The sequence below is a fragment of the Acomys minous genome (genome assembly GCF_964271855.1).
Source record: "Acomys minous genome assembly, chromosome: 3".
Taxonomy (NCBI): domain Eukaryota; kingdom Metazoa; phylum Chordata; class Mammalia; order Rodentia; family Muridae; genus Acomys; species Acomys minous.
Genome location: NC_140485.1, coordinates 84,174,596 through 84,196,803, shown reverse-complemented (window position 1 = coordinate 84,196,803; position 22,208 = coordinate 84,174,596). Strand labels below are relative to the sequence as shown.

Here is a 22,208-nt window from a genome sequence, read left to right as displayed (position 1 = left end):
AGTGGCTCTTTGTGAGCCAGCCTGGTCTACATAGTGAGCTGCAGGCCAACAAATGCTCTGTTCAAAACAACAAAATAAGTAATAAAGTTTAACAGATCTATAGAAGATGACATGGATCACAAGTACTCTTAATAGACTTTTTAATAAACTGCACACCTGCATAGCCACATGCAGCCTGAAAACTAAAGGCTCAGTTGTATTTTTTCTTGAAGTTCATTTTTGCCATTGTAAACCTCTAGTTAGATGAGGCTGGAGAAGTGGCTCAGTGGCTGAGAGCACTGGCTGATCTTTCAAAGTGCCTAGGTTTGGTTCCCAGCACTGACATGGTGGCCGTTGGTGAGCCTATAAAGACCACTTAGGGCTTCAGAGGTCTGAGATTCCCTGAGAATTAGGTAAAAGCGAGTGCTGGTGAGTGTGAACCTGAAACGATGTGTAATTTTATAGTTCATCTCGTAAGTGACCGTCCGGAAGCTGCGGCTTTGTGCGTAGTTACAGAGCAGTGATGGATGGGCCAGCGTGTAGCTTTCCAGCACCCACGCATTGCATATGCACTTATGCGCTTACATAGATGCCTGGTGTCTGAGAGGTCCCCACTGATGCAGGACCTGACTGGTAAGAGGGCTATATCAGGCTACCGAGGCCATAGCCCAGGGTGCAGAGATGCTGCCTAGGAGTTCTAGGCTTCATCAGCCCACACCACAGATGCCCCAAGCAGGCCAATGGCAAAAACACTCCCACTCTGCCTGCCATTACTGCATGTCTGTCTCTGTGGCATGCTGGTAAGCCCCGTGTTCTCCTTAGACTGTCTGAGGGCCTGTGTCCATCCTCTGCCTGTTCCCAGCAGGTCCTTAGCATCACAACCTTCCAGGGCTGTAATGTTCAGCTCTACCGTACACTCAGGGAAATTCAACTACAAAGCACCTTTTTGGGTGGGGGGGATACAATGTCTCTTTTCTTATGTAGCCCTGGATGTCTAACTTGCTAAATGTAGACCAGGCTGCCCTCACACAGAGATCTACATGCAAGCACGCACCACCACGCCCACTCCAAAGTATTTCTTAATGACAGTGTTTATGGAAGTAGCCCTGCCTCCCAGGCTTGGTACAAGTGCTGCTGCCATGTCTCATTTTGTCCTCACAGAAGTCTGTGGGCAGTAGAATGCTTTATTCCCCTTTCATAGATGAAAGGCATGAGGCTCAAGGCAACACGACAACTCCTCAGGGCCACATGGCACCTACATGGTGGAGCAGAGTGTGTCCGGACCACGTTGCTCCGCCCCCCCTGCCCCCCCCCCCCCCCCCGCTAGCCAGCTACCTGCTCAGCAGCAGTTATTCGCCAGGCATTTTTCTTGGTGTGCAGATGAGTTCCACCTCTGCACAGGATGCAGGGCAGGACGAGCCTGCAACCTCTGGGGAAGAATTATCCTGGAGTTGCATCTCTGGGTGTGACGTCCACCCTCCTCCCACACTGTTTGTTCTAGATCTCTGAAGCGCCCCCTGGAGCCTTCCCAACCTGCCCAAAGGGAGATGGTGACCGAGGCTAATGCACCTCATACTCTGTGGACCAGGAAACACCTCCATGGCGCACTGGCCTCTACTAGAGCTTTGGCCTCTCCCCTCACCAGGTGTGGGGATGAGGCACAAGTACCTCCCACAGCTGTCAGCCTCCATTTTGGCATACCTTGTTGGGCCAGCTTACAGTCTGGTAAGAGGCTTGGGGCCCATGGCCACCGGGCTCCCAGTCCTGCCACAGCCGCATGGCCTCCAGCCTGTTTTTCGTACACCTCCCCACACAAAGAGCCTGGGTGCTGTGGCTGGCGCTCAGCTGCTGGAGTGGGGAGGGAGGAAAATGATGACAAGGTTCTTGGAAGGGCCTGGGCGAAGGCAGGAGCCACCCAGGTGATGGGAGCCGGTCCCCTCGGGACCCCAGCCCAGGACCACAGTGAAAGGTTACTGCTAATTGGCAAGCTTCTGATGGGGCTGCATCTATTTAGCACTCCTCCTCCCCAGAGACTTCTAGGATGGTCTTGGCACAGTGTGTGATTCGAGAGCTCTCTGGGAGTCTGGCACAATCTGTCTGAATTGTGAACATGGAGCCTCTTGGTTTCCTAATTTGTACTTGTGTTGTCGTGTTTCTCTGCCCATTGTTGCTGGCAGATTTAGAAGCCCCCTCAGCCACCCTCTCCCCAAATCCAGTGGGCTCCCTCTCTCCCCAGCCCCTAGCTGGGACTGTTGGAGGCCATGCTGGGTCAGGGAGCAGCAAAGACCCTGCCCCCTCCCCTGACCTGTGGCCTGGCCCTGGGGCCCAGCTCTCACCCTCCATCAGCCCTGACACTAACATGGCTTGTCCACCCTGTCGCTTGCAGGGGGCAGATGGCCTGTCGGAGCCCGAGGGCATCTCTCTGAAACGGGTTGCTGTGGTGGAAGATTTCTTTGACATCATCTACTCGATGCACGTGGAGAGCTCTGCAGAGCCAGGCAAAGCCCCCAAGCATGCTGGGCAGAAGAAAACCTACCGAGCGGTGAGATTGCTGTCTCTGCCTCTGCTGGCAGCCCCGGGCCTTGGCAGGAGGCCATGGGCTCCGCACATGTTGGGTGGGAGGGGGGCTGGGAGCTGAGGCGTGATGAAGCGGCCTTTGGGGATCCAGGGGGGCATGGGGCAAGGGCATGGCAGCCAGAGATGGCTCTCAGGGTGAGGGGCGGGCCCTGCGGTCAGAGCACAAAGGAGAAGCAGGTTGAAGGGAGGGAGGGAGGGAGGGAGAGAGAGGGAGGGAAGGAGGGAGGAGAGAGGAGAGAGGCAGGGCAGGGAGGAAACCCTCCTCTCCCCAGTTTCAGCCCCTTGTAGCCTGCTGGGGGAGCACAGATAACAGGAATTGCAGGGGCCAGCGCTCCCACAGCATGGCATGAGCCCCTTGCCAGCCTGCCCTAGATGCCTCCTATGTGTAAGCCAGCCCTGTGAGTTCCCCAGAGGCTCTGGGTCTGATGGCCTGCTTCCTACCTTCAGGAGGTCACAGTTGGATTTGGGGGAAGAGGCTGAAGGCAAAGAGATATACTGAAAAGGAGGAGAAACGCTCCGAGACCAGCTTGGATAGAACAAGCACCCTAGGAGGGCTCAGCGAAGATCGTGCTAGCTCTGGACATTTAGTGCTAAGCCTAGGGGGTGGGGCTCCTGGAGAAGGCAGCACGTATACTGGCCACCTTTCAAAGGACAGAAAGAAACGGATTGTCTATCTAGAGAAATATTATGCATGAGGGAGGTGGAAAACAGGGCTGTGATAGAGCAGCGGCCCCGCCCTTCAGGAGGAACCTACTAGGCAAAGGTTTCCCTCCCGAATGGGCCCTGCATCCAAGTCCGTACCCATGGCTCAGGCCCAGCTCTGAGCCCACAGCCAGGCATTTTATTCTCAGCTGAGCCCTGAAGGGCATCCTGTGACTAAGTTACTATGGTTCATTCCCTATGTAAAGAAACAGGCCCAGAACCTCAAGTCACCTGTCCAAGGTCACAGAGCACCTGAGTAGCAGGCAGCCGGTATCTTCCAGGCCTCCATGTTGACATTGTCTTTAGAATCCTATAGTTCTGTCTTTCTAGGTCCAGGCTTGCCCACCTAGACCAGCTGTGAGTGTTCCGAGTGCTGTATGTAGGCAGCCTTGGGCTGTAGTGGAGGTGGCCTGTGTAGGTATGATTTTCCCATGTGACCCAATTCACAGACTCCAAAATTCCAGATATCCTTGTCCTCAGATGACTTTCTTTGTCTGTGCACCATGTGAATGCAGTATCCACAGAGGCCAGAAGAGGGCATTAGGTATAGGGGGGCTGGAGTTACAGACTGTTGTAAGTTGCCTTGTGACTGCTGGGAACTGAACTGCTCCTTTTGGAAGGGCAGCCAGTGCTCTTAGCCACTGAGCTATCTCTGCTGGGAGCCTCAGAGAAGTGAGGAAGCAAGCTGAGGGCCACCAGGTGGTCATCTTATCTTTACACCCCTCCTGCTATCCAGTATATGTGCCTGAAAGAAAGGAAGCCAGCCTGAGGGTGTTTCCAAGTGACGACCATGAGTCTGGGACTAGCAGGGACCCTTGGGATTGAGAAGATTGTGTTTTCTCATCATTGAGCCTGTTGTGATGCTGGCCTTCCATGTGTGCCAGGCTCCATCCTCAGCCCTTTCCAACCTCACTTCTTAAATCTGACCCATGTGAAGGCCACAGGTGTGAACCAGGGACACCTATAGCCTCATTTTAAGGCGAGAGCCACAGCATTCTGAGGTCACTCAGCTGGTGCTCAGAGGCAGGCAGCTGGCCAGTATCCAGCCTTGCTTGCCACAGGTCTTCTGCGGCAATCTGTCCAGCCGGCCACACTGTTTTCAGGTGTGTGGCTTGGCTTTCTGGGTCTGGTGGCTTCCCGGGTTCCTCTGTGCCCAGCACCAGCCTTGCCCACAGGTACTCCTCAGTGGGGTCTGTGGCCTCTGAGACATACAGAGGCTGGGGCTGAGTTGGACTGGTCCTGCCAGCCCTGTGCTCCTGGGCCAAGAAGACAGCTAGCCCTTTGCACTTCCTGGCTTTGGTCCATATGCTGCCATGTGCCCCATTTCCCTGCCCAGCCTGGAGCTGGCACATGACTGGCATGGAGCCGGCTGAGCTGCACACACAGCTGGAATTTCAGCACAGGGCCAAGGCTGAGCCCAGCAGGCCAGGGCCCTCCTGCAGCAATTCGAGGCCAAGGAGCCTGTGCTCTCTCCCCCTTCCCCTTTGTGCCTCCTCACCCTTCCCTCTCTTTCCCATCTGCCACCTTCCTTGTGTCACCCTCTTCCTGTTTCTGGGGCAGAGCTTGTACCTGGATGTTTTGTCCCTTTCCATTCATCTGCTTCCATTTCCCAGGCCTGGCTCCTCAGTCTTGCTCTGTAGACATGAGCCCCCTCCCTCCCCAGCCTTTAGAAAGAGCCCCCAAGCAAACTCTGTGCTGATGGCTGTAAAGAGACACAGCCTGGCACTGCAGGGTTTCATCACACCCTTGGATGAGTGGTTTTGGGTCTGTTACCATATATTTTGCCAAACCTGAATCCTGGGTCTGCTTTTCCATCTATAAGGTACAAGGACTTTCAAATTCTTAGCCTGAAATATTGTTGAGTTTGGGAATAGTAGGGCAGTGGGGGTAGCCTTGTTCAAGGCGCTAAAGGAGGCCAGCTCCTCAGTGGAAGAGGGAATCTTTTCTGTTTGTTTTTAGGGACAGGGTTTCTCTGTGTAGCCATGGCTGTCCTGGACTCGCTTTGAGACTAGGTTTGAACTCACAGCCATCTGCCTGCCTCTGCCTCCCCAGGGCTGAGATGAAAGGTGCGTGCCACCACACCCAGTGGAGTGAGAGTCTCTCTGGCAGTGGTTCAGCCATAAATTAGAGGGGAGAGGAAAGGTTAGGAGCTTTTAAGTCCTCTAGTTTTTAGAGTCAGGGCGGAATGCATTTCCGTCAGATGATACAGAAGGAAGCCCCTTTTGAGCAGCGAGCCTATAGCCTCTCCCACGTGACCTGAGGGTCCAAGGATCCCAGGAGTCTCACTGCTGCTGCCAAACATGGGGAAGTTCCAAGTGGCTTCAAGTTCCCTGAGCCCTTTCCCCACAGGCTTTCCCCATCTTGGCCAGTCTGGGCTGGAGGAACCCTTTTAGAATCCTCTCCAGGGATGCTAGAGGCCAGATCGGCTTTCCAGAGCCCAGATCTGGCTACCCAGGCCACTTTGGAGTTGGGGCCAGATGTGGTCAGCAGGTACTCCAGGGACACCATGTGCTAATTCACCACAAGGCAGAAGGAGGGATCTTTAAAGTGGTGAAATCCACCCCCCCCCCACACACACACGTACCCATCCCACCTCCCTGCCTAAGCAGGCTCTATTGGCTTCTGCGTTGGGGAGTGAAAATGGGCCTTACAAGTCAGTGACTCTGCAAATAGCTTCTTCTCTCCCCGCCTGTGAAACCTCTCAGTTCTTAACACTAGGAAAAATAGAAAAGGGAAATCCATACATGGTTTCAGGGTCCTGGCGGGAGACTGAGAGCAGCACAGCAGGCCACTCCGGACAGCCGAGGGAAGCCTACCCAAGACAAGCATCCTGGAAACACACAGGCGTGCTTCGCCTTCTGTTTTGTACATTCGTGTCTATTTCCAGAGCAGAGTCTGAAACCATCTGAAAGCCACCATCCTCTTGTGAGCTTGTGAGCATTGCCTTTCTGGTCTCACTTTTTTTTGTGTGGGCCCATGGGCCTGTGGCATCCAGGCACTCAAACAGAAATAGAGGCTCCATTTCTAGTGCTGACCAACCAAAGGGTGAACCAAAATATGCTGTGGGAAATGAGAGAAGAGGGGACAGTGTGCTGTCCCACTGGTTCCTGTGGCAGTACAGAACTAACTCCCCAGGCTTCCTTTGACACTTTGTCCCACCCTCTGACGGCTCCAAAGACATCCCACCTCTCCCACTCCCCTGTGGAACCCAGGGCCATAAGATGTATCCCCATGGTCCACCGCTGGGGGCCCAGCCAAGACCAGATCTTGTGGTCATCATCCCACTCTGGGGACAGACTCCTGTACACTCTGCAGGCCAGGAAGCAAGGACAGCCATGCTCACCCAGTGTGCAGAGTAGCCTGGCCAGAAGGCTGTTCTCGAGTCCTTTGAAAGTGTCTGTCCAGTGCAGGTGAGCAAACAAGCTTGATTTGTCTCTGGCATGAACCTCACCCAGCCCACTTCCAGCCAACTACAGCTCTCTTCCCCATAACCAATCAGCTCTTCTGAGGCCTAACTTTGGGAGCAGTATCTCAGGGGAGTCTAGGAGCCCATCTTTTGGCCATCAGCCCAAGCCCTGGTCTGCCTGGGACATGCCATGACCTCTTGCCCTTCTACAGCCGAGCTCACTGTTCCCAAATCAGCAGCACACTCTGGAAGCGCCGTCCAGAGTCTAGGCGAGGGAGAGGACGCCTACTTGCCTAGCAGAAAGACCCCACCTCCCAGCCCTCATTCCCCAAGGAGGCCTTGTCGTCCTCCTCCTCCATTTTGGTTCTTCCATCTGTGGCTGCAGAGATGCAAGGGTTCGCCCTTGGCCTTGGCCTCCAGAGCAAGACAATCAGGGGATTTAGAAGGGAGACAACTCATCAAAGAGACTGCCTGCTCTGCAGAGCATCGAATCAGCTGAGAAGTAACAACTGTGTCACCAAAATTAACTCTAGTGTGCAGCTGGCGGGAGTAGACGTGGAACTCTGCAGGGCGGGGAGCAGGCCAGTGGCTAGGCTTAAGCCGTGAAGGCTGGTCCTTAGAGGGTTGCTGCAGCCTGGGGCACCCTAGCCTTCTATTTACCCCACCTCTGCTCTCTCCTCCCCTTCCAGGAGGGAGTCAGGGTGTCCACAAATCCTTGTCCCTCGTCCCTATAGAGGCAGACTGTGCTGGCCACACAGGGCCCAATATAGTCCAGAGTGGCCCCAAAGCCCTTAGCCAACTTTCTCTCTGGCTGTGGTAAGGACAGGAATGCTTGGGTGATGCTGCCCCTTAGTGGAGAAGAGCGGGAGAGCCTGGGCTCTAGGCAGCTATCAGGGTGCTTCTGGCATCAAAGGGACACTATGGACACCGTGGACGGCCACACTAGACAGTTTCCCAAAACCTAGAGCAAAACTGACCCCCTTGCTAGAGTTGCAGGCCCACACCCTGCCCTGCTTCTTACCGGCATTTTCATGTTCCCTGCACTCCATCTCCACCTTCCTTCCAGCTCCCCTCCCTCAGTATGGGGGGAGGGGGGGATGTGACCTCTCAAAAGCTGTGTGACCTCAACTGAATCCTTAGCTACAAGGAGGAACGTGAAGGTCCCCAAGTGGTAGAGTGTGGAAAATTGGATACCTGTAAACCAACATCCTATAGCTGTGCCTAGAAAGGTTCTTGGTATGTGAGTTAGCCAGGACACCAATGGGAGAACACTGGCCCTGCCCCTAGGCCAGTGAATTTACAAGTCAGTCTTAGTTTATATCTCTCTAAGGGGAGAGGTTGTTGTATTCTAGAGCAATGTTCAAAAGCTCGCCTTTTAGTGGCAGCAATAAAATGTTCTGAGAATTTTATTTATTAGAGGTTAAAAACTAGATCATGCTTAAATGCTTTTCATTTTCAATTTTCAATCTTCTTTATTCAAGTTAAAAAACAAACAAACAAGTGGCTCATTTTACAGAAAGGAATGTAGGCCATTGGCCCCTTGTGTTACTGGCGACTAAGTTGCCTCCAAGGTGGCACATGACGTGCAAACTGTTTTCTGGCAGATCGCGGAGACCTACGCCTTCCTCCCCAGAGAGGCTGTGACTCGGTTCCTCATGAGCTGCACGGAATGCCAGAAGAGGATGCACTTTAACTCCAGCGGCCCGGAGCCCAAAGGTGGGGGCCATGTAGCAGATGGGTCCCCCAGGTGCCAGTGTGGGTGGTAGCACTGCCCCCAAGAACCTTGTTTGGATTTGTCTTTTTAATTAAGTAATTACTTGTTCATTTATTTATTGTTGAGACAGAGTTGCGCCGTATAGCCCAGGCTAGCTCCTAACTCTCAGCCTCCTGCCTCAAGTGCTGAGCCTGTGTGTGCACCTCCACACAGTTTCACAGTCAACAGCCATCTGCCCTTAAGGCTGAGGCTGGTCTCTCTCCTCCCACCAATTTTCTGTTAAGTAAGGGCCACTCGTCCTGTTCTCTGGGCTCTGCCATCCCAGCTGTTTGGCCCTGCCCCTCATGTATGCATGAATCTGGGTCTCTGAAGACAGACACACACCCTGAGAGGCATGTTCTTACCCCTTTGTCCTTAATACCTGCCTGTGTTGGGCTCTCCTTCCCTCCCTCCCTGTGCATACCCAAGTGACCTCCAATAAGATCAGTGAGGACTGATTAGGATTGAAAATGGACAGACCACTTGAGATTAGCTGAAGTTGTCCCCTGTTCTGTTCAACCCAGTGAGACCATCAGGGGTCCTTCTTCAGTATCTCCCACCATTATCAACCTCAGCAGCCCATCAGAGCTTGTCTGACTGCAGCTGGCTTTGACTGTAACATGGGCCAGAATATTTGGTCATGGTTATCATGGCTCTAGTGTGTTGTGGGTTGGGGCGGGGTAGGGGGGTAGTATACTGGTCAGGCCTTCCCATAACATACTGTGACTCTCTCTCCTGGCGTCAACAGGGCAAAGGGCATGGGGGCAGTTGCCCGACCATGAGACCAAAGTAGGAATGGAGAGTAAGCTACTTATCCAGGTAGACTTTTGATGGCATCTACCCACCTGGTGAGAGAAACATCAGCCAAGCGATGCTAACCAGATTGCAGGCGATTGGCAACAAGCAGGACTTTCCTCTGAGTGCCCCCAAGGCACTCGAGCAACTTGTGACACCTGCTGACTCACCAAATCTGGAGGCTTTTGCTACCTGGGAGCCACTAGACAACAGCTGCCTACCAGGCACATTAAACATTTCCCAAGGCATGACGATGCTGGTCCTATTGCTGAGAGCAAGCTCCCGGGCCAGACTGTGTGGGTGTGGGTGTCAGCTCTGCGCACCGGGGTCAATAAGGGTCCCTACTTAGAAGTCTGATAGACTTGAGAGGTCATCTGTGAGCCTGGCACAGAGCTCTAGTATGGGAGAGTGACCCTATCACGCATGGCCTAGCCCCAGGGCCAAGGATTATCTTGGGCCTAGAGGGCTTTTCTGCGCTCACTCCCCACACTGCGGGTCTGTGCCCTGGTGCTGGCTGCCTGGATCCTGCCCACCCAAGTATGCTGGTCCCCTCCTATTCCTGCCCTAATTGTTTCCATAGCAACTGGAGGAGTCGGGTGCAAAACTGCTGCCTGAAGAAACAGAGGCAAGGCTGCCCTGGGGGACTGCAGGTCTCCCCACTCTCCTGCTCTGCTTACACCTGTGAGGAGGGTGCTCCTCCTGAAAGGCCGCAAGGTCCTCAGGCTGTGGGCGCCTCTGTGGGCCGCCCAGCAGCCATGTGCTTCCTCTCTCTACCGGCAGCCCCCGCCTTAGGAGGGTCCTTCCCACCTTAAGCCCAAGGAAGGAGGAGAAGGAGGAGAAGGGGCGAGGGGGGAAGGGAAGGTCGCTCACAGCCGGGAACTGTATAGAGTATAAACCAGCCTGAGGACTTCGTGCTGAGCCTCTCTCCTGGCGCTTGCCTTGACAGGAAAGAGGACAGGTGCCTGCCCATCCTCAGCCCTAGGCAGCTGACCTTCCCACTGCAGAGAGAGGACTACAGGAAATCAGACAGACAAATCAGAGTGGGCCCTAGGCCAGGGGGGACCTGCTGTGCAGTCCTGTTCCCTGCCGTGTGTGTGTTCCACAGCGGGTTAAGCAGCCTCTCTGAGAATCCCCTGCCCATAACAGCTATGAGTTGCCAGTCATGGCATATAGCCAGGGAAACCAAGACCCAAAGAGGTGCTGTGGGAAATCACTCACCCAGTCTCCCTCTCTACCTCCCTGGGGAGGGAAGCAGAACTGACTCTCTCATCAGCAGAGTGGAAGGAATGCCTTCCTCTCGGGGCTGTGGTGATGCAGATGCACAAAAGGAGCCCACTCTGCAGGGCCCTGGAGCTCTGTGGACACCTCGGGAACATGGGCCTTGTGTTGAGTTGTGATGCTCAGGCCCAGATGGCTTCCAGGTCCCCCTAGACTTGCAGCAAGTGGCCACAAAGGTAAGGTCAGCAGTGCCTAACCCCAACCCTGAGCAAAAGAGCTGGGCTCATCCACAAGCTAGGTTTAAAAGGGAAAGACTGGCTTCTGGGCTGCCAGTAGAAGACTCTAAAGTCCAAAAGGCTCCCTGGCCGCTCCATGGCCTGAGGCACCAGCCCCTGGGATCTTTCTTGCCAGCTTTCTCCCGGACAAGAACCCAAGGTCAGATCTTTACCCCACTGCACTCCCTCAGGTTGCATCCCTGCCTGCTGCCCCTCCCTTCCCCCTGGCCAGAGGCAGGCCTCTTATTCCTGTCCCAGGAAGGTGGGGACGGAGGGGGACAGGGGACAGGATGGAGTCTCCTCTGGGGCTGCTGGGAGACTATCTGGCTTCCTGGCCTCAAGCTGGAAAGAAAAGGAGGAAGCAGGGTGGCCCCAGTGGAGTGTGGGGCCCAGCAGCCCCCAGTCCCCACCCCACACCAGGAGCATAAACAAAGCAAGCTGCAGAGGGCCTGGAAGTCCTTGAATTCCAGGGCCTCCACACCACAACCTCTCCCACCAATTCCATGGGAACTGATCCCATGGACTTTCTGGGCAGAGGTATATTCCTGCTTTCCCTGCTGTGACCACACACTGTGACGTGGCTGCAGACTCTGAGCTGGCAATGAACAGCACAGGTTAGGCTCGGCTTCCTCTGGAGCAAGTGAATCAGACACACGTGCAGCTCCCAGGACCAAGCTGGCCCTAGATCCCTCCTTCCAGTACTTTGTAGATGCATTCTTGCCCGCTGCTCGCTTCTCTCTTGCCTTGCTGGCTGGCCTTCCTTCCCCCTGTGGCAGTGGGAGCTGCAAAAGCTTTCTGTGTGCGGGTGTCCTATCTGCAACGAGGGATCATTAGGACTAGCACCCATTTCCTGGGGCTTCCTTAGGAAGTGCTCAGTTTCCTTGGATGAGAAATCTACTCCCAAGTCTTTTATACTCTTTGAAAAGCTTTCTTTCTTTCTTTTTTAAAAATAATTTATCTGGGGCTGGAGAGATGGCTCACAGAGGTTAAGAGTACTGTCTGCTCTTCCAGAGGTCCTGAGTTCAGTTCCCAGCAACCACATGGTGGCTCACAGCCATCTATAATGAGATCTGATGCCCTCTTCTGGCCTGCAGGTATACATGCAGGCAGAACACCGTATGCATAATAATAAATACATAAATCTTAAAAAAATAGTAATGTATTTAATTATATTCTATGTGCATTGGTATGAAGGTGTCAAAATCCCTGGAACTGGAATTACAGACAGTTTTGGCTGCTGAGAATTGAACCTGGGTCCTTTGGAAGAGCAGACAGCGCTCTTAACCACTGAGCCATCTCTCCAGCCCAAAAAGCTTTCTTGAGCTACTCCAGAGGCTTCTTGGCTCTAATGGAGTCCCATACACCCTGTCCCACCCTGTTCATTCCTCCTTGTTTCTCAGCCTCTTCTTCCCCTTCATGCAGTAAGTAGTAAATATGAGCCCCGGAGATGCAGAACACAAAAGAGACCCCCACTCTACAGGGCACCCCGAACTTGCCCACCCACTCCAAACGAGGCTTGGGATCCCTGTTCTGTTTCCAGGTCTGAACTCCACAAGGCTGGCTGGTCTCGTGGCTTCTCTGCCCCTCATGCTCATGCCTTCCGGTGCCCAACAGAGCTCTTATGCTCCTGGCCTGGAAATGTGTGTCATCTCTGGGCTGAAGAGTTCTTTAGGTAAACGGTTGAGAGTGGGCACCTGGAGAGCGAGGAGACCCTTCCTTTTTGGAATCTGTGTTGATTGACAGGTGCTATTGGTATCCACCATGGAGGTTGAGCTTGGCTTGGCCTGTCCTATCCCCTGAGAGCCAGGCTTAGCATATGACCTTAGCATTTTCCTTGGCAAGGGGGTGTTGAAATATTGCTTGGTGGCACTTCCTCAGCCTCTTTTCCTAGCAGCCTGGGGCCTCACTTAGCCTCAGTGTTGATGATGACTCTTAACTCTCGTCTCTCCCGAGTAACAGTGTCCAGTGCAGTGGCATCAGGCTGTTTGCCGCAGACCAGGCATGACCACCACGTGCGTTGGCACAGGGGACCACCTTGTCCAGATAGCCCAGGGAATCCCTTTCTTCCTCTTTACACTCTTCCTTAACTTGCTTGGCATGACATCCTTCCCACCTGTGAGATCACACTGGGCTACCACTGGCTTTGCATCTGCTATTTCTCCACTCACCATATGTGGAGCTCATGGGGCCCCCCTAGCCTTTCTGTCATTCCCCTCACTGTGGTGATCCAGTCCTGACCTCCCATGCCAGCTCTGTGGCTCCCTTCCTCACTGGAAATGTCCCCTGCCCACCTTGGCACTGCTACCCAAACAGGATACACACTCCTGGCACTGACAGACTAGGTGCTTTATGACCCACCAGTGCGGGTGTTCCCTGATAGCTCTGTTCACCTGCTTCCCTGCCACAGACATCTTCCACACCTCTTCCAGAGCACTCCTGGCTTCTTTTGGGCCCCCAGAAGCATCTTCTGCCTCGTGGAGATGCTGGGGAGCACAGACCCTTTCCTTCTGCCTCCAGGTCACCATCCTGGTCACTGTTCTTTTAGGGTTTCCCCCCCTTAGCCAAACTGTCATCCGCTTTATTAGTGCTTTTTGGCAAGTAGCCCTGGCTATCAGGTATGATGTAAGCTGCATCAGGACATCCTGCCTGTGTGGATGGCCAAGGGCACAGAGCCCTGTGTGACCACGGCCATCAGAGGCTAGCTGGCCCTTTACAGCTTCCATGCTGTTCAGCAGCTTCACACCAGACAACTTCACCTTTGAGGAAATTAAAATGAATTCACACTTCTCAGACAGAAACACCATGATTTACAGACAGAAACATGGCTCCTGTCTGTGACCACATCTCAGTGTCCCTGGAGTCACTTACCTAATATGTTGCCTCCAACTCAGTCAACCTTGTTAGAGCGGGGCCTCGGAGCTCCCTGGGGCTAAGGAAGTCAAGGCTAGGCTGATGGTGGTCTATTGAGGACAAGGGGAACAAGAGCCAGCTAGGCTGATATGCACAGGATTCCTGCCCCACTCAGAAAAGGTAGAGTACAGAAAGCACCCCTCCTCACCGTCTGCGCAGTGCCCACACACACTCATGCAGTCAGTGTCAGGTGTCTGAGCTCAGTCTGCAGGTGAAACCTGGAGAGTGGAAAGGCAGGCCAGGGGCAGCATGGACTCACAAATGGCTCATTAGCGCTAATAATGCTCCATTCCTTTTTTTTCCATTGGGCTGACATGGATTTGATAGCTACCTTTTTGAGTCAGAATCATCATCAGTGTGAACTTGTGTCAGACCCATAGGTGACCAGCAAACATGTATTTGTGCACAAGTAAGACTTGAGAGCTTTATAGGGAAACACAGTAAGCTTCTTCCCTTTCACCTGTTTTAGGGCTTGTGGCCTTGAGATATATGTTCCTATCAGTTATCCAAATCTACTAAAATACATTTATCACAACAAAAAAGGGCACACAGAAGTCTTGGGCCCAGTCTGGTCTGGGACCAGTCTCTTCCAGGCTGTAGCTTCCCCAGCCACACCGGAGGGCTCCTTCCTGGGGTGACTTTGCCCCTGTATTTCAGAGGCTTTCCCGACTGTAGTGTTTCACTGAGCCATTTTAGATTCATCATATTCACACTGTGTTAGACATTTTGCACGAGTGTTTGTCCCCTGTGGCTTCCAGTGGTGGTTGGGTGCGGAGGCCTCTTCTGTTTGGGTGCTGGCTCTGGAGGGGTAAGCGGAGCAAATCACCTTTGCACCTTGGACCTGTCCCCGGCCTCCCCTACAACATGTCTCCTGGACGTGGTGGTAGCAGAGGTGGGCAGGCTGGACACAGTGGGGAGTTGCTGTCACTTCATTTGACTCAGATCCTAACCCTTTGATGAAATGCAGATCCTGTGCTGGAAAGCGTAAGGCAAAACCAGCCTGGCCTGAGACCTGTGTGGACAGGAGATGCCCAGGGAATAGACAGCCAGGATGATGTCCTGGGTACCTTGAGTGGCGATTCAAGAGTCATATTTGCTTTTTGACCCATAAACTTTATCTCTCAGAATATTTCTATGATAGAAAAGATCAGAATACAGACCAGTCCCCATTCCCAGAGATGTTCTCTGCAGTGTTGCCTACCAACCCATACCTAACCAACCATAAGGGTGTGGCCTAGGTAAATTATGGGAAAATACAGCAAAATGTTTAGGGGAAAATTTGCCTCTAGTGCTTAGGAGGCTAAGGCAGGAACCCCATGAGTTTAAGGCCAGCCTGGGCTATATACAAAGTAAGACCCTGTCCCCAAATAAATAACTTAATTAAAATAAACACCTTTTTTGAGAGAAAAGCAAACTATACTTCTCTGTGTGCATTATGATATCAAGTCTGCAAAGAAAAGTCGCAGGGAAGAATAAACAGAAACATATGCCAGGCTGCTTGGTGCAATTACGCTGTTAAATTTTCTTCTTCGCATCTCTCCACACGTTGCAGATTTTCTACAAAAAGAACACTCGTAGCTTTGATCCTCAGGACAACAGAGCAATAAGCAGGAGGAAAAATCCTCCTCTGCATGCGATTATGGAGGCACCAGGATTTGGGAGGGTGGAGGGCACTGGGGGCCTGGCTCAGATCTGTGAGCCATCTGGTCCCAGAGGGTGCTCGGGGGTGGGGGACGTGGGGGAGTGTGTGTGTGACACTGTGGGGCTGAGGCTGGAGTGGGACAGGCAGAGGCAGGTGTTTACCAGGAAGAGCCCACTTTTGCCAGAGTTGGAAACTTAATGCCTTTAGGGTCCTGGCAGGTGGCCCGAGCGAGCAAAGCTGTGTTCTGGCAAAACACATATGTCCTGCCTGTAAGAAAGTGGCTGCTGCAGAGCCACATGGTAGTCACAGGAACCCCATGTGACCAGACTGTCCATCTCTTTTGAAACAGCCAAGTCTCACATTTTTAAAAACTGGCACCTAACTGGCAAGTGTTTTCAACACTATGCTGCACATCACAGAGGTGGGCAGTTGACAGCCTTCCCCCTCCCCTGCACAGACTGAAAGGGTTTGGTTTTCCTGCAGAGAACGAGCCTCCGTCCCCTCTGGTGTCTGGCATTATTGACTACAACATGCCCCTCACCTCCACCTACTTGAAACAGATGAAGCTGCGAGTGATGAACTCTCAGGAGCAGGTAAGGTGGCTGCCCCCCCACCCCCACCCCCACCCCCTCCCCCACCCCCACCCCCACCCCCACCCCCAGACAAGGAGGCTGACCTTGCCTGCCGGTGGCCGAGTCCAGGACTGGAGGCCCACAGCAGTCAGTATAAACAGGGGCAAACCAAAAAGATTCTTATGTGGTCACCTGGCCTTATGCCAGAAGAGAGGGCGGGAGCATGCCCTTTCTGGAGTATCTTCTGAAACCTAGAGACTCAGCCTTGCCCGGTTCTCCCCAAGGACATGCAAGGGAGGGGTGCTCTGGAGCCACAGACCTTGACTCCTGGGCCTTCCCTCTATCTGCTGTGCCGCTGCTGGCTGCTTGCCGGTGGCCTCTGTCAGTCTTGGGTCCTAGACAGGCCAGGAAGATGGGCCTTGGAAGGTAGCCCGGGCTAGATAAGGCTTTGGGGCTCCCTGGTTGTCCAAGACTCCCAGATGAGGTTTGCCAAGGGCTGTCAGGCACCATGTAGACAAGCTCTGAAAAACTGCCCCCTCGCTTGTGTGTCCCCACACAGTACACTTGGCTAAGCAAATAGATTGTCTTGCAAAGGAAATCTGGGTGAGCACTGTCCTCTCCTGCTGCTGCTACAAAAGTCAGGGCACTCCCTCCTCACCTCATCTCAAGTGCCCCCACCTCTACTGATAGCGAGTCCCCAACGCTTAACCAAGGGAAGGGGTGCTTGTTTCAGCGTGGAATCCAGGTCAGAACTCTGGGTGCATGCTGTCTTGCACTGCAAGCCTCCTTGACAGTGTGAACATGTGTGTATGTGCGTAGGGTACTGGAAGGTGAGGAGCCTCATGGCTAGGCCTGGATGTGGCAGAGTGAGTCTGTGCAGCAGCTGGGCCTGTGCTATCCAGCTTTGAGCATTCAGGCTGTTCGGCTTGACCTGCATAGCTGCCCTTGACCCCATCCTGTTTCTGGAGGCTAAAGGAAGGAAGCCAGCTTTGCTCTGTAAGGCCAAGCTTTTGCATCTATGTTTTCCCCCTCACCCAACAAACAGAACCTGCCCTAGTATGGTTGCACTCGAAGGCAGTGTGGTGGGGCAGGGGAGACGGTGGGGACTGCATGGTTTCTGCTCTCGGTGGCAGTCTCAGGATGCCATTGTTGTTAATACTTGGGAAATCTCAAACTCCCCGTGCAGATCTCTGATGACTCCTGAGGAGGGGGAATCATGGCCTTTGTTTTCCTATAACCATCAACACCGTCACTTCTCACGTATGAAGAGCTGGGCATGAAACAACGAAGACAGCGGAGAGCAGCGTCACATGGCCTTTTCTCTCCCAGGATAGACAGCTGGATCTGGGTCACTGTTGGGGCCAGGGTAGTCAGTGTGGTGTGCAGATGTGACCTCCCCTCCCCGCATCCTGTCAGATTTTATTTGGTTTTAAATTTTTACTGTAGTTTCCCTTGCATTGGTAGAGGGTGGTGGTGAAGGGGATTAACGAAGATGGGGATCTTTCTGTGAGCCGGGCTCTAGAGCTGAGCAGGCAGCGGCTTTCCTAGGGCACTGTGCCCTCCCTGTCGCTGTGGGTACTGAGGGAGAGTGATAGTCAGGCACAGTGGAGCTCTTGTGAGCCTTGTCCTTTGGGGTATATGGTGTCCAGTCAAGGGTCTGTGGCAGAGCTTGGGGAAGGCTTGCCACAGGAAAGGATGTTTCAGTTGACATTAGATATGAAAGAAGGAAAATTTCCAGACCGTGGGAGGACCCTGTCTGTGGTCAAGGGAGGGCAAAGCCTGTGCAGGGCTCTTACAGAGGCTGTGTGCTGGAACAGGATGTGAGAAGTGCAACTGCTGAAGGACAGGGGAGCTCTGAGCTACGCACAAGCACTGGGCAGGAATCTAGAAAACCAAAGCTCGTGGCCTGATCGTCCTGGCCGGCCTCGAGCTAGTCCCACAGTAAGACTGCAGGAGTTGAGCTGGAGAGACGGCTCAGTGGTTAGGAGTGCCGCCTCCTCTTCCAAAGTTCAATTCCCAGCACCCACATGGTGGCTCACAACCATCTATAATGTGATCTGATGCCCTCTTCTGCAGATAAAGCACTCATAAAAAAAAAAAAGACTGCAGGAGTCATTGTCCCCAAGTATTCAGGGAGTCTGGCTGCAGCTGGGGCCGGGAGTGGGAAGGCTTGGGATAGGCCCTCCTCCCCCATTACCAGCAAGGAGCTTCAAGGCCTAGGACTCTGAGGTAGCAGACAGCACCATGGTCCCTCCTTTACGGCTGGTACAAGGGAAAACAAGCAAGCACTCTGCTGTAGATTGTTTATCTAAGGCAGCAAGGAAGGGGCCAAGGACCAGAAGTCTTTGATGCTTCTGCTTGAGTTGAAACTAAAAATACATAGCCTTGCAATCATAGCCTCCTCCTCACAGAGTAAAGGTAGAGCAGGTCCTCTGCAGGGCAAGTGGCCTGAGTCCTGGACGAAGTGTCATCCATCACTCTGACCACAGAGTGCCAGCAGCTGCTAATGTGAGCAACATAGAAAGCAAAACAGTCTCCAGTAACTGGGGACAGGATAGATAATGTCAGTGTGATCACACATTTGGGAGGAGCAACAGTCCTATCATTATTCCTTTTGGGGGTTTCCAACATTTCACGTCTTGGAGACAAGGTGGGGGCAGGGGGGAGGCAGGTGCGTGCTCACCCTCAGCTTGTTCTGATCAGACAGTGAAGAGGTGGGGTTTTCTTGCAGCTGCCAGCCATGGTGTTTGTTCAAGTTAATATGCTGCGAACTTAGTCCTTCTCTGTATAAGATATTAGGAAATATGGAAACCTGATACCAGGGGCTAGCACTTGGCAACTACACACACACACACACACACACACACACACAAGAAAACTCCAATGATAACAGTCACACAAAGGAGATTCTACTTGAGGTCTGATTCAGGGCAACAGATATTTTTAGTTTCCTCAGTACACAAGACAGTATTGGGTTAAGTGATGCTCTCTACAAGGACCTCCTCAAAGACCATGACTCCAGGAGTTGTCATTAAAGTGGCTGCAATGGGCTGAAAATATGGGGTATATTACCATTAAAGGTTTTGTTTCCTGGCAGGTGTGGTGGCCCATGCCTGTAGTCTTGGCACTTGGAAGGTAGAGGCAGAAAGATCTCAAGTCCAAGGCCTGCCTGGGCTCAAAAACACAAAACAAAAGGATTTTGCTTATTATGAACTCTCTTCTAGAGATACAGAACTGAAGCCGCACTGATTGTGTGGATGATAAATTTATCTTTTTAGAGGAGGCAGGGTACAAAGATGTGGTTAGCCATGAGCTCTCAGGGAACAGCTGAGAGCCTTCCAGGAGCAGGTCATGTTGCAGAGAGGGATGCAGGCTGCACTGTGGACCTGAGTCAACCAGTAGGTATGGACGGACCTATCAGTGTCCGAGTCCCCTTCCAGAGTATGCTCAAGGCACTGAACACTGCGTCCTTGCTCTTCATCACAGAATCACCCACTTGCTGCCGTTTACATTTTCTTACTTATTCATTCTTTTGTAATTAAACACCACACAGACTCTATAGAAAAACCAGTAACAACAGCAAGCCAAAACACACCTCCTCAAAAAAACAAAACAACAACAACAACAACAACAAAAAGACACAAAAGCCAGAGGCCGGGGACAAATATTCCATGATCCCCATCCACTTCTACCCATTCCAGGAGCACCTTGCTGGCTTTGTGTCCCACCTCCCTCCCACGCCTCCCACACCTGCCACACCTGCCACGCCTCCCACCCTCAACCCCCACTTTTTTTTTTTCACTTTTCTGCTGCTGATTCCCCTATCCTTCACCCCTGTCATCCACTCATTTGCTTATTTAGACATTTACCCATCCCTCCATTCATCTGTCCTTTGTTGTTCTGTGATCCCAGCTCTGGTACAGATGCTAAGGAGGTGGCCGGGGCCATGCCTGTGTGGTCCGACCATGCCTGCAGGGAGATGTCAGGGATGCATGCTGGTGGGCCCTGCTGTCTCAGACAGGGGGGCTGTTGATTGTTCGCCGGCTCCGTGTCTGGTGTGTCATACGTTTGACGCTTTGTCCAAAGAGCTTGCAGCCCTGCACATTATTCTCCTGCTCTACATTTGATGGTCAGGGCTCAAGCACTGGCTCAAGGTCGCAGCCACGGAAACAATTAGAAACCGTGTTCTTTCTGTCCTCAGACCTGTCCCCCCGGCAGTCTGCCAGCCCTGTCTAACAGAACACTGGCTACACACTGGTGTTTGGGTGGAGAGCAGAGGGAACCAACAGGGTCAAGGGGTGGGTTTGGCCTGGAAGCTGAGAGCTGCCTTGAGAAGGCGAATTAGAAACTAGGAAGAGGAAACTGAGTGAGGGTGGGGCCACCCATGGGCATCACTCCTGCCTTGTGACTGCCACAGGACCCACAAGAGGTCCATCTGCCTTAGTGTCCCTGTTGTCATGATCGGTTCTGAGATGCAGTGTTTGGACGGGAATCCTACTGTGGATGTCACATGTGGAAGCAGGGCCACCTTGCCCCTCCCCTGTGCGAAGTTCAATGCACGGAAGCAGAGGCTGAACCCTGCTCTGCACTGTCTCCACACCCCAAATGGTCTGTCCAGAGGGAAGACTGCATCTGCCTCTGCTCCCAGCAGTGCTAATGTCTCCTGATGGTTTTACTGTCCTCACTGCAGTGTGAAGTGGCAGTGAGAACTGCATTGTTCAACCCATTTTGCTAGGGGCACCGTCCTACCTCCACTAACCTTTGCCTCCCGCTCCTTCCTTCCTCCCTGGTCCAGAGTTTTCTCGGAGTGTTGGGGGATGCATGGTCAGGACAGACCTACCTCTACTAAGGGTGGGGGTGCCTGCAGGCTCACTTGGGGTATTCAGATGCTTTTTCTTCATTCCCTGGAAAGCAACACCTGGCACTGTTCTCAGTCGGGATTCTAGACCCTCCCCCCCCCCCCCTTCATTCTGGGTGGAGGTTTTCAGCAGATCCAACACTCACATGCTGTGTGGCTTTGGCCGAGGCATTTCACTTCTCTGTTCTCCATTTTTTTTCACTAGTTACTTGAAGGTCAGAAGAATATACTTTCTTCATATTTAAAAAAAAGATTTATTTTTTATGTATTCAGTATTCTGCCTGTATGTATGCCTACACACCAGAAGAGGGCACAAGATCACATTGTATATGGTTGTGAGCGACCATGCTGTTGCTGGGAATTGAACTCGGGACCTTTAGAAGAGCAGCCAGTGCTCTTAACCTCTGAGCCATCTCTCCAGCCTCTTCATAGTTATTTTTTTAAGATACTGTTCTTAATTGTGTGTCTGTGCACATGCATGCTGGTGCCTGGGTGGCCAGAGATATGGGACCCCTTGGAATTGTCTGCAAGCCACCTGCTGAGAGACAAACGTGGGTCCTGTGCAAGAGCAGCGCCTGTTTTTGACTCCTGAGCTCTCTCTAGCCTCCCTTTTTATTTATAACTTTTGTTTATTTTGTGTGTAGGTGGGGTGGGGGTCATTGTGTCCACAGCATGAGTATGGAGGTCACAGGGCACTTTCAGGACGTGGCTTTCTCCTTCTATCATGTAGCTCCTTGGATTGAACTCAGGCTGTCAGGCTTGGCAGCGGCTACATCTCACCACCCCCACTTGTAAGGGAGCCAAGTGATATAAAACACAGCAAGCACTGGGCTGGGCACGTTAGAAGCACTTTCCAAAGCTGTTTATTTCTCATTTGCTGTGCTGGGGATGGAACCTAGGGACTCAAGCATGCCAAGCAGGATCTTTATCATCACTGAGCCATCTCCCCATCCCTCCCCCATCCCCTCAGCCACCACACTCACTCACATGCGGGCTAGGCTGCAGCTCAAATAGTACTCTAATAAAGTGCTTTCGCAGCATGCATGAAGTCCTGGGTTCAATCCTCAGCACCACAGTAATCGGCACAGTGACCTCCACCTGCAGTCCAGCACTAGGGAAGGGGCCCTGATGTTCACAGTCATCATCGGCTACATAGTAAGTTCAAGGCCAGCTGGTCCTCTGCTCAAAGAACCCAAGAAAATGGGAGACTAAGACCAACAAAAAGGGAGGGGAGACGGAGGCTGTGGCAGATACATGTCACATTTAAACAACTTTTAAGTGTGTTAAGTGGCCTCAACATACTCATATCACCAACTGCCTGTTCTCACGGGTGGGGCAGAGGATAACCTCAGATGTCATTCCTCAGGGGTCCCCTGCCACTATCATCGCCTTTTTTTTTTTTTAGACAGGGTCCCTCACTAGCCTGGGACTGGCTGAGTAAGCTAGGCTGGTGACCAGAAAGCCCAGCCTGTCTCTGCCTCCCTGCTAAGGCAGCTGTAAACGCGCACTTCCACATGGAAC

At 52.8% G+C, this 22,208-nt stretch overlaps 1 protein-coding gene across 7 annotated transcripts in view; it reads left to right on the top strand.

Moving 5' to 3' along the window:
• The window catches only part of NOL4L (nucleolar protein 4 like), a 125,263-nt gene that overhangs the window by 47,101 nt on the left and 55,954 nt on the right, over positions 1–22,208 (top strand). For 5 of the 7 annotated variants that reach the window (XM_084777387.1, XM_084777389.1, XM_084777390.1 and 2 more), the window contains 3 exons: positions 2,366–2,521; positions 8,269–8,380; positions 15,741–15,850. In XM_084777387.1, the coding sequence (XP_084633513.1) occupies positions 2,366–2,521; positions 8,269–8,380; positions 15,741–15,850 (378 nt within the window). Of the gene's footprint in view, positions 1–1,563; positions 1,705–2,365; positions 2,522–8,268; positions 8,381–15,740; positions 15,851–17,015; positions 17,925–22,208 lie in introns of those variants that run through there. The other 2 variants (XM_084777394.1, XM_084777388.1) reach the window with 2 other exon arrangements.